The 11,157-nt window shown below is 33.0% G+C and overlaps 1 protein-coding gene across 2 annotated transcripts; it reads left to right on the top strand.

The window, feature by feature from the left end:
- Nucleotides 1–4,975: 4,975 nt before the first annotated feature.
- LOC125201174 (NEDD8-conjugating enzyme Ubc12-like) lies at nt 4,976–9,601 on the top strand. 2 transcript variants are annotated; one of them, XM_048099149.2, is made up of 6 exons: nt 4,976–5,091; nt 6,486–6,599; nt 8,770–8,878; nt 8,971–9,049; nt 9,143–9,259; nt 9,332–9,601. In XM_048099149.2, the coding sequence occupies exons 2-6, from the start codon at nt 6,491–6,493 to the stop codon at nt 9,467–9,469; spliced, it is 552 nt and encodes a 183-aa protein (XP_047955106.1). In that variant the 5' UTR covers nt 4,976–5,091; nt 6,486–6,490; the 3' UTR covers nt 9,470–9,601. The 2 variants fall into 2 exon arrangements, with proteins under 2 accessions (XP_047955106.1, XP_047955107.1); XM_048099150.2 differs by lacking the exon at nt 4,976–5,091 and adding an exon at nt 5,098–5,236.
- Nucleotides 9,602–11,157: the final 1,556 nt, after the last annotated feature.

Here is an 11,157-nt window from a genome sequence, read left to right as displayed (position 1 = left end):
AATAGATGAGAATATAATTTTTTTATGTTGAAGTGGGGGTATTTATAGATGAAAATGTGAATTTTGGGGAAAAAATTAAAAAATAAATTAAAAGTGAGTAAAAAACGGATATAATTTTTTGGGAAGTGGAATTTTTTTTTTATTTAAGAACTTTTTTTAAAAATTAATTTTGAATTTTTTTAAAAAAAATTGAATATGCCAACGGCATAGCGTCACGTGTGTTGCTCAGCGGCACGGACGTGCTCTTAGCTAAGAGCAGCGACATGCCGCTGGCACGGACGGACGGCTCGCAGCGGCAGACGAGCTCGTCCTTGCCGCTGGTACGGACGAACGGATGCCATTTTTCCTACTGCTGCGGATGCTCTAAAGCCTATTTAAACTCATAAAATTTCACTTAATTCTCTTCGAAGCCCTCCTATGACCTTCCTCAACTTGTAAGTATGATCATGAAACCTTAGGGTTTGATTTGTGGTTGTAAAACTCTTGAATTTGGTTGTTTACTCTTTCGTAATTTTGAAGACTTTGATCTTCCTGACCAATAATTCATAAACTCATTGTTCAATTCAAACTAGTCTTCTTGTTTCGATGAAACACAAACTACATTAACGTGATTGTAGAAATAGTACAATGTTTCCATTGGAATTAATGATAAATATTATCGAATTTCTTTTCAATATCCTTGAATTTTTGTTTCGCATAATTGTTACTATCCTGTCGGATCTCGAGTTCACGATTTTATTTTATCTTAGTATTTTTCTTGGCCAACTTTATAGTACTCATGAGGGAGTATATGAGACATGATGCCTGTGTTTTTGTTTTGTATGCAAAATCCTGAGAAATATTTGTGAGTTGTTGATGGTGTTTGAATTCGGTATTTTATGTTGTTTTTCCCCCAATGTATTTGAAGTAGTACAATTGCAATGGCTGAGAACCAATCTTAACCAATGTCGTGTCATCTGATGCAACTCTCTCACAATGCCAAAGGTGTATGGCCTATTGTAGACATTAAGTTACATGATGGGACACACATGCCTTGTACTGTGAAGCCATTGAACTCAGGTAAAAGGATACCAGAAACGCCTCTTGATGATCAAAGGTGCAAAATCAAAAGATGTAATATGAAGATTAGAGGCAAAGAAACATAAGCCTCCCAGGCTAATGTTCTATTGAAGATGGAGAACAATGTGAAACTTGAGTGTAGTAGGATATTGAAAGGACTAATGGATCGTAGACTAGCACAAGCATTTAGTAAGATAGTCGATCCATTGAAGATTCCCGATTACTTCAAGATGATTAAGAATCCAATGGATATAGGAACGATAAAAAAACTGAAGAGGAATATTTACTCTGCTGCAACGCTGATGATGTGCTGTTGACTTTTGGAAATGCAATGTCGTATCACCCTCCTTCGTCATAAATTTATTGCTCATCAAGGCTATTGAAGTGTAATTTCGGGAGGATGTGGGAAATATTCAATGCAAAATTGAAGCCAGTTGTAAAAAACAAACACCAAGTTATGAAGCTAGTAGTTGGTCTTATGAAAGCTCTCGTACCTGAAAAACGTGCCAACTCATTACTTGATAAAATATTGAAGTCCAAACCAGGGATTAAGCATGTAAGCATGGTTGTTCTTCACACCTTGTTCTTTCCAATTTCATCAATGTAGCAGTAGTTGAGTTCATTGTTCATTTGAACAGGTCAAGCATAGAAAGACAACACTTAATGGATTCTCACTGATAAGCACAACTTGTGACAAAGGTATGAAGTGGTGCACATCAATATCTGCCAACGCTGGTTGTTCTATCGACTCTAAACTTGTATATCAAGAACCAGCTATTGATGCTCGTACTCGTGATGCTGCTTCCAATCAAGAAAAAAATCCTTGTATCGTGGCTTGAGTGATGAGGCTTTTCTCATGACATATGAGTTTATTCGACGAGGACTTTACGTTACACATGACTAAATATTTTGCTATCAGTTTCTAACAGCTTAGTTTCAAATGTTCCTGGCTAGTATAAATAGATATTCTTAACTTTGTTTAATTTCTTGCAGGTGTGAACATGATTATGAATAGTTTCATACTCCCTCCGTCCCATAATAGATGTCACACTTTCATTTTTTGTTTGTCCCACAAAAGATGTCACATTTCTTTTTTATGAATTTTTTTTTTCTCTTATATTAATATAAATATACTATTTTCTCTTTCCACCTAACACACAAAACAAAACCTCCTAAAATCCTGTGTCATCCCACAAGTGTGACATCTTTTGTGGGACGGAGGGAGTACTTTTCATTATGGTTACTCCTCTATAGATTTGATGGCTGGTGTCCAAATGTCTCCAAAGAAGGCTTTGCAGGTTGCAATGCTCAAAAGTTGTTTCGCAGATACTATCTTCAAATATATACATCCGACACTTGTATGTACACTCTATTGTATATTTGGTCGGTATGCTGAATATTGTGTGTTTCTTTAATAGTGTAGTATGAGAAAATGAGGATTGTAGAACAACTCAAAGCTGCTGAAATGGCCTCTCGTGAGAGAGAAACAAATGATGCAAGGATGGTACATAGTTCTAACATTTGGCCAAGCAAATTCATTTCTTTTTATTTTTTTTTTGTTAGCTTTGTGTTCATGCTAACCATCGAAATGCTCGTATTTTGGATGGAAAAAACTGTTAAGATCGATAGCCCTCCAAACATGTTGAAAGATATGGATAAACTCTTTGGTCTCCATCCAAATTCGAAGTCCTTGGAGCAAATTCGCTTGTTCGTGAAGGAAAACTACGTGGAAGATGATGATCCAGAAGGCGGAGAAATGTTTTAGTAGAAATGTGATTATATATTCCCAAAACAAAAGAAAGGAATCATATATTTAAAATTGTATGTATTAATGAATTATAATCTATGAAGAAAGGTTTTTCAAGTCCTACACCCGAAGTCATGAATTGTAATCTATAAAGAAAATTGGTATATACATTCATGAATTGTACTCAGTAAATTGTATATATATTCATAATTGATTGATGAAACAGACCATTTGCCAATTTCCATTTCCTCTATATTTCAATCACAAACAAGAACCGGGTGGAGACAACCAGCATGCCATACCAAAGGCATATCAAGCAGTTCAAGAGGGTCTAGATGTAAAACAGCCCTGAGAACTGCTATATTGATTTGTTTTTTATGATCCTCTTGAATGTCGGACTGCAAGACAAGGAATCCAGGATTACCGTACATCGGTTTAAACACTATCTATAAAGATTCAGAAATGTGTCGAAGAAGGTTTTAGCACTTACATGGGAGACGCGAACAACACGAAAACACAGAGGTTTCCTGCATAGACAAATCAAATTTTATTATTTTAGTATTGAAATGCGTATGTTGTTAAGGATGATATTTTTCTTTATTTCAGAGATCTGATATTAATTGTTGTTATTAACATATTATTTACGATTAATTTTAAACTTATTTAAATTTATATATGTAAATATTTATCATAGGTTATGATCATTTTCTAACTAATTTGCAATCCCAAATTAAGACCAATTCTTAGCCATTAGATTAAGAGGTCTAGTGGTTGAAATAATGTCAAGTGAATTGTATTTAAAATTTGAATAATTAGTAAATAAACATAAAGAGAATTGATATCAATTCTTATACTATATGTTAGTTAAAACTAACTTCTTTTTCTCTCCTCAAAATTATCTTAAAACTTTAAATTTTTGTATCTCTCTGGAAGTAAATTATTTTTTCGTAAAAACTATGTCAAATCAAAGATAATTTTATAAGGATTGTAACGAGATCTCAATTGCATACTTTCGACGATGATCAAATGATAAAATTTTATAATTTTTATTTCAATTTTCGTATATGTTGATAAACATGTTTTTTATCAATAAATGCATCACAAAATTTTAATATAATGAATGTTCAAAATCAATAAAACTGTATTAATATTTTCGTGTATTTGTGCTGAAATTCTCATGTCATTGTATTAATATTTGTAATACGCTATGTTGATAAAAAAAAACCATGAAAATTAAGTATATTATAACAAATTGACAATCTTACCTTTTTGTTTATATTTTGTCTACTATTTATTGAAATCCATGAGATTTAATCTCATTACTCATTTTAAGATTTAATGGCGTAGGATTGGTCTTAGTTGTGGATTGGATCTATGTATTTGAACATGACCCACTATTAGTATATGGATTTTTATTATTTTTTTTTATCATATGTTGTTTCTGTATTTTATTTCGTGTGTTATTTCGTTTTTTGAGTCGCGCATAGGCGGGGGTTAACACTAGTTTATGATAAAATTGAAAATACTATAGTCCAAATTTGGTCATTTGTAAAAAACTTTTAGGTCCTTTACATTAAGTTTATTACTACCTTTTTGTTCAATCAATATGTTTTGGTTCAAAGTTAATATTTTCCATTAAACTTAACGGTCAAACGTGATTTGACCAAATTAGTGACTTGATTATGAATCTAATTAGTCAGATCAACCTAATTAATTTAATATAAAAAATTTATAAATATTTTTCTACATAGAATAAAAATATTAATTTGAATATTTTATTTTATTATAGGTGAAAAATATTTACTTATATTTTATTTTATTTTAATTATATGTGAAAAAATATTTTATAAATTTGAATATTTATAAATTTTAATTCTATTTTATTTTTATTATAGATTAAAAAATATTTTATAGATTTCAATATTTTTAATTATACGTAGTAAAATACTTTATGAATATTAATATATTTTAATGTAGCTAAAAAATATTTTATAAATGTTAATATGAAATTAGTTAGATTAATCGATTAATTAAATTTAAAATTAAATCAATAATTTGAGCAAATCATATGTGAATGTTAATTTTATTAAAATTAATTTTAGATCAAAACGTATATGTTTTGAAATAAAAAAAATAACAAAAAAATTTTTAAGCAATTGAAAATGAATTCAAAGCAATAATCTCTTTCAGCGGCATTTCACAGATTCTCCTCTGGTTGTCGCTCTCAACTCTGAAACCCTTCAAATCAATTCATCCATCCCTTGATTTTCCTTCACACAGAAAAGGTGTAATTTCCCGATCACCTTTAATTGTTCCGTAAACCCAATCCTTTTCTACATATCTCCGTTTTTCACGGTTCTGAATATTTAATCTCCCCCATTTAGCGTATTGGAGCTATTGAATCTTTCTCAACTCGTTGTGTTTTCATCAGTAATCCATTATCTACCGTTTACATCTTTCCTTATTGTGATTTTGACTCTTCTTTGACCGTTATCGTTGGAGTGTTTTTCTTAATTGTTATTCAATTTTGAACGATTGCTATGTTAGGTTTCGATATCCCAATCTTTTCAGTACATTTTCGGTAGCTAGGTCTTTAGTTAATTTTCATGTGCGTGCTGTGTGTGAGCTGTTTGAGTGCAATTGACACTTCACCTTTAGCATTGATTTGTTCTAGAATCGATATTCAGCTACAGGACCTCAAGACCAATGCTTTGCTGAATCAAAATTTATTATTTATTTACTCTGAAGGAAGCATGGAATCCAAGTTTCATAAAGTGTTTCTTGTGAGAAGATAAACTTGTAAATCAAAGCATTGAAATCGTGATGTGACTAGCTATCTGTTGAGTTTTGTGTAGTTAATACTTAATACCATAGCTTAATGTAGGTATGATTTATGTCTTATATTGAAAACTCTTCCATCATAAAAGAGTTGTGATTGCACGAAGAAGTATAAGGTTCACATGTCTAATTTATTTTGCATAATCACAAACTCTGGTCATCTATACTACACAGACATTTCAGGATAGTTTGCATTTTCCCCAAAAAAATAGAAATTCCCAATGAAATTACCATATGCTCATTAATGCTTCTCTCAAAAGTTTATGATTTGCTTAGATTAGAATTGTATGGACTATGGAGTACCTGTGCTCTGTTGATTTGACTTCTTTAATTTTTTATCTTGTTTTTAGTAACAACAATTGGTCTTATTCGAACCAAACTTGTAGTGTTTCTTCAGTTATTCGTACTTGGATGTTTGATAGACATGGTTTACACCTTACTTTTACTGGTAATAACATTCACTTTTCTTGCCGTTTAATACATGCACTTTGTAGCTGATGAAGGTCGTATATCATATTCCTATCCATGCAATCTAATTGAGATACCGTGTATCTTAGTCTACTTGATTATTTGCTGTTACTAGCCCATTTATTTGTCAGAGAAATCATTGTAATCTGCACTCAAGCATGGGCATGTAATGCTTCCCTGAATGAGCTTTTTGTATATATAATTGGTTGATGTTTGACACTGTACTTGAAGTGCTTGAGCAAATGAAAATGCTCGTACTTTATAATTGGAATTTGGAAGTAGTACATAGTATATTTCTGCTAGAAGATACCCTCATGTTTCTTATATTGTCTCTATGCTTCATAGCTGTTTACGAAGTGTATTATACCTTTAGGAACCATGATTAGGTTGTTCAAAGTAAAGGAAAAACAGAGAGAACTTGCAGAAAGTGCTAATGGGAAGCCTCCAGTGAAGAAACAAAGTGCTGGAGAACTACGTCTTCAAAAAGGTTTGTTATTTTGTATTGATAAATGTTTAAATATCTTTTTCATTAATATTTGAATGCATGGCTGTCACTTTTTTTTAATCCTTTTCCTTTTGAAGTTCTTTTTAATGCTTGTAGAGTTATGTGCAAATATTTTGGGAAAGATGTGGCAAAGCTGGAAACTGTTGATCTGTGTTGACTGATTGCATATTAAATAGTTGTGTAAAAATATTAAGACTTAAGATTTATATTACGAACCGCATTGCTTATCCGAAGAGAGAAGTGCAGTAGTATGAAGAATCCAACATTGATTCTCACACAAGATAGAATGCATGGAAGTTTGCATGATACATTTTCTGTTGGCATACTTTTGGAAATATTTCTAAAGGCACATTCTGCTTAAATTTCCACTTCTGATATATTTTCGGCCTTTTCTTCTCTTTTCAGATGTTCTCTAAGATAAATAATTTTTCCTGGTCAATGTTCATGATGGAAATTCTTCTGGGCTGCCCCTTTTCCCTCATTTTTACTCCAGTTCATGATAATATTGTCATAGGGGTGTTGGTGAGATAGACACTCTAAGTTGTTAACTTAAGAACTAAGAATTGATGCATATTCCCATGGCCAATAGCATTTGCACAAGTCGGGCATTTCATTCTCAATTTTGTCACTATAAAATACACGTCCTTAACATTCTTTGTGGAACTATTTTCAATTTGCATAAGACAGTTACATACTAACCTTATTATGATGTAATGGAAATTGGAAAGGGACTTCTGACTTCAGTTAGTTCATGCCATGCTACTGAACTCTATGCCCATGAATGATGTAACATCCTAATACTACTATTTTGGGAAATGATATTTTTCATTAATGAAATGTAACACATGTTATGTTTACAACATGTTCTTTAATGCGCCCGGAATACAGGTTCTTTAGGGTTATACTTAGTTAAAGCTAGATGCCTAATCCTGAAAACATCTTGTGTTAGGTTCCTCCCAAATCACTTTCTTGAACTTGCAAACTGGTACTTCTCTGTTGGTGCCTGGTGATACTACCACTGGCACATAGCCTACTAGATCTTGATGTTCTTGTCAATTAGGACATACATGCTTCCTGTTTCTTCCTTTGCACAACTGCACACATTAATATAATAAGATGCACATGTGTGTAGGGGTGGCTGACTCTTCTCTGCTGATGATACAGCATTTGCAAAGTAATCTGTTTGGTCCATCTACTAAATCTACTATGCACTTTTAATTAACTGCAAATTGGGTTTGTCATTGCCAGTGGACGTATTATTCGGCGCATGGATATGTGCTGAAGCTATAATTATATTTAGTAATTGGTACTGGATGTAATAATATTTATTGGTGTATCTGTTAGGTTCTAGTTGTTCTATTGGAAAATTATGTAAGTGTGTCTACACACACACCGAGAATGATAACAAATACTTCCTCCGTATCCTACTTGATTAATCATTGTAGAACATGGAGCAGGTTGTCAAACTGAAGAAAACTCTGTAATTGATGTTATTCTGTTCAAGGAGATGTATATTATTGCATCGTTGTATTTGTCAATTAGTAATTACACCTTGAACTATTCCTTTGAATTCATCCGGCGCACACATCCTAAATAGTTATGTCTAAACATATGTCTTTATTACAATATAAATGAAGTCCACCAACTTAAAAATTGTTTTTGTTATTCAATCAAAACTAAGCCACCGGCAGGTCCCATCACACAAGGTGTACTTTAATAAATTATAAATTCAATATTGATGATAGTAATTCAATGCCTACAGATCAATATTCAACTCTTCTTCATCCGGTTACAGCTTTTCAGAACTTGTACCCTTTCTACTACTGTTGTGCAGCATCTTTTGTTTCCTGTCTCCCTCCTCACATGTTCTTCACCCTGAACTGTTCTCCACTGCTGCCTGAAACTGACAGATTTCATGTGCGGACATGTCATTATATCCATAACTTCCTTGTGCGAGATTTATTGCACTCCTTGTCTTTTAGCTAGTCACTATTTGGAGCCTGCTTTTTTAAATGAAAATCTTATTTACACTATTATGATACCAGTACTTTAGAGAGGGCATTCTCTGGCTCCTTAACGTATATACTTGGGCTTTTAATCCTTTTTAGTCCCTTTATACAATTATACATTTAACATTGACTCCTTCGTTTAGACATCAGTGAACTGAACCTGCCAAAAACCTGCACCATTTCATTCCCTAATGGCAAGGACGAGCTAATGACTTTTGAAGTTACCATTCGTCCTGATGAAGGATATTATCTGTAAGTAGTTATGTCTTAATTTGGCTTACTTAATGCTGCTCTTGTATGGAGTGGAACTTTTGTTTTCATTAATACTAGTAACATGTGTTCAGGAGTGGAACTTTTGTTTTCTCATTTCAAATTTCACCCATCTATCCACATGAGGCACCAAAGGTGAAATGCAAGACAAAGGTAGTGATTCTGGTGTCTTGTACTTTGTAGATAGTATTATTCCAAAAGGTGTTTTGATCTGAATTTTATTGTCAATTCGTGTGAATGTTACAGGTATACCATCCCAATATTGACTTAGATGGAAACGTCTGTCTAAACATTCTTCGAGAAGACTGGAAACCTGTCCTGAACATAAACACCATCATTTATGGGTTGTATCACCTTTTCACGGTATACAAATTCAAGTTTTTATTAAACACGAAATTGTTGTAGCATTTTGCTCTCTAATAAATGTGCTTACAGGAACCCAATCACGAGGATCCACTCAATCATGATGCTGCTGCTGTGTTGAGAGACAACCCGAAAATGTTTGAATCTAATGCTAGGAGAGCAATGGCTGGTGGCTATGTTGGACAAACTTTCTTCCCTCGCTGCATATAGTATGTAAAGTTTCCAGCATTTATGTGGATTTGGAAGATATGGATATTGAACTAGTTGAGCTATGCTATGATTATGTAGCAAGTGAATTGTGCTGTATCATATTAGTCTGTGAAATTATAAGATGTTTGTTTATGTCTTGGTTCGATTAAAGATGAGCGAAACATGTCGTACCGGTACTCGCCAGGTTTTATTTGAATGTATTGGGCTTCCCCACAGAGGAATGCAGTTCATTAGGCTTCTCGTTTAGCAATCAATAATTTGATACGAACAATGAGAAGTTGCTAAATTGGGGGTGCCTGCCACCAGTAGATGAAGAGAGAATAGAATGGTGCCACTTTCTATGCTTAGATTTCTGGGGAACCATTGTTCTAACAATGGAGCTTATTTAGAGATGAGATGTAAGTTAGGTTTGTGGTTTGGGCTTTCCATTTAAGCGAAACCCCTCCCACTTCTGGTGTTTTAGTTACCCCAGCCGAACCGTACCCGATTAACCTGCAATCCGAGCTTGGCCTGAAACCCGCTTCTGGACTAGCCCGATTAACATCCCCTACATTGAGTAGTTAGGCCCTTCTTGGTATGGTGGAATGGAATGAGAAAAGAATGGAATGGAGATAGGAATGGAATGTAATCCTCATTCCATTCTTGTGCTTAGTGAATGAAAGGAATACAAATGCAATGAAATTATGTGTGTTGCTTTGTGTGTGTGTATTTTGCTGTGTGTGTGTGTTGCTGTGTGTTAGTGTGTGTGAGTTTGTGTTGCTGTGTGTGTGTGTTTTTTGTTGTGTGTCAGTGTGTGTGAGTTTGTGTTTGCTGTGTGTGTGTGTTTTGCTATGTGTGCGTGTGTGTGTGTGTGTGCGTGTGTTTTTTTTTTTTGCTGTGTGTGAGTGTGTTGCTATGTGTGTGTAGATTTTTTTTTCAATTATTAAAAATTTTAAAATTTTAATTTTATTATAAAATTAAGATATTAAATTCAAAATATAATATAAAATAATATTTATATAATTTTGTTAAAATTTAAAATAAGAAAAATGTAAAATGAAATAGAATGGAATGCCATTCCTTAGCTAAATTGAAGGAATGGCTATTTCCATGGGGAATGGAATAGTGATTCCAAGTGGAATGGTCATTCTTAAGGAAATAAAATACCAAGCAAATGAATAGAATGGAGGTAGGAATGTCATTTCATTCCTCCATTCCATTCCACCATACCAAGTTGTTCCTTAGTGTTAGTGTGAAAATCAGTTTTAAATTCGCCCATGGAGTATACATTTTTTAACCCAAAAAAACATGAAACTGACGAGGAAGAATGAAAGACGAAGAGCAGACCTGACCCAACATCAAATCTTCATCAATCTAAATACAAACCACTAGAATTTAATTTATAAGTTTTTTTTGTTTTAACATTCTAACACTTTTTTTTATTCAGAAGTTGTAGCTGTGAACTAAATTGAGCCAACGACTCTTTAACACATGTGTTGATTATGAGGCAACCTAATGAGTTTTTAGTTTTTTTTAATAAATTAAGGATTTTGTTTACTTAATTCTTTTTCTTGATGTATTTTTATCAATTGGGTGTTTGGTATATAGAATTGGATCTTTTTTTGCACGAGATTTAAGAAAATGATGTTTATAGTTAAATGGAAAGAGTTATAAGCAAGAGAGAGAATAAAGTAGATGAATAAAAAGAG

This window comes from Salvia hispanica, chromosome 2 (assembly GCF_029641045.1).
Source record: "Salvia hispanica isolate PSC_SH4W2 chromosome 2, Shi_PSC_v1, whole genome shotgun sequence".
NCBI lineage: Eukaryota > Viridiplantae > Streptophyta > Magnoliopsida > Lamiales > Lamiaceae > Salvia > Salvia hispanica.
The sequence above is the reverse complement of the archived record's forward strand: the minus strand, read 5'-3'. Positions and strand labels throughout refer to the sequence as shown.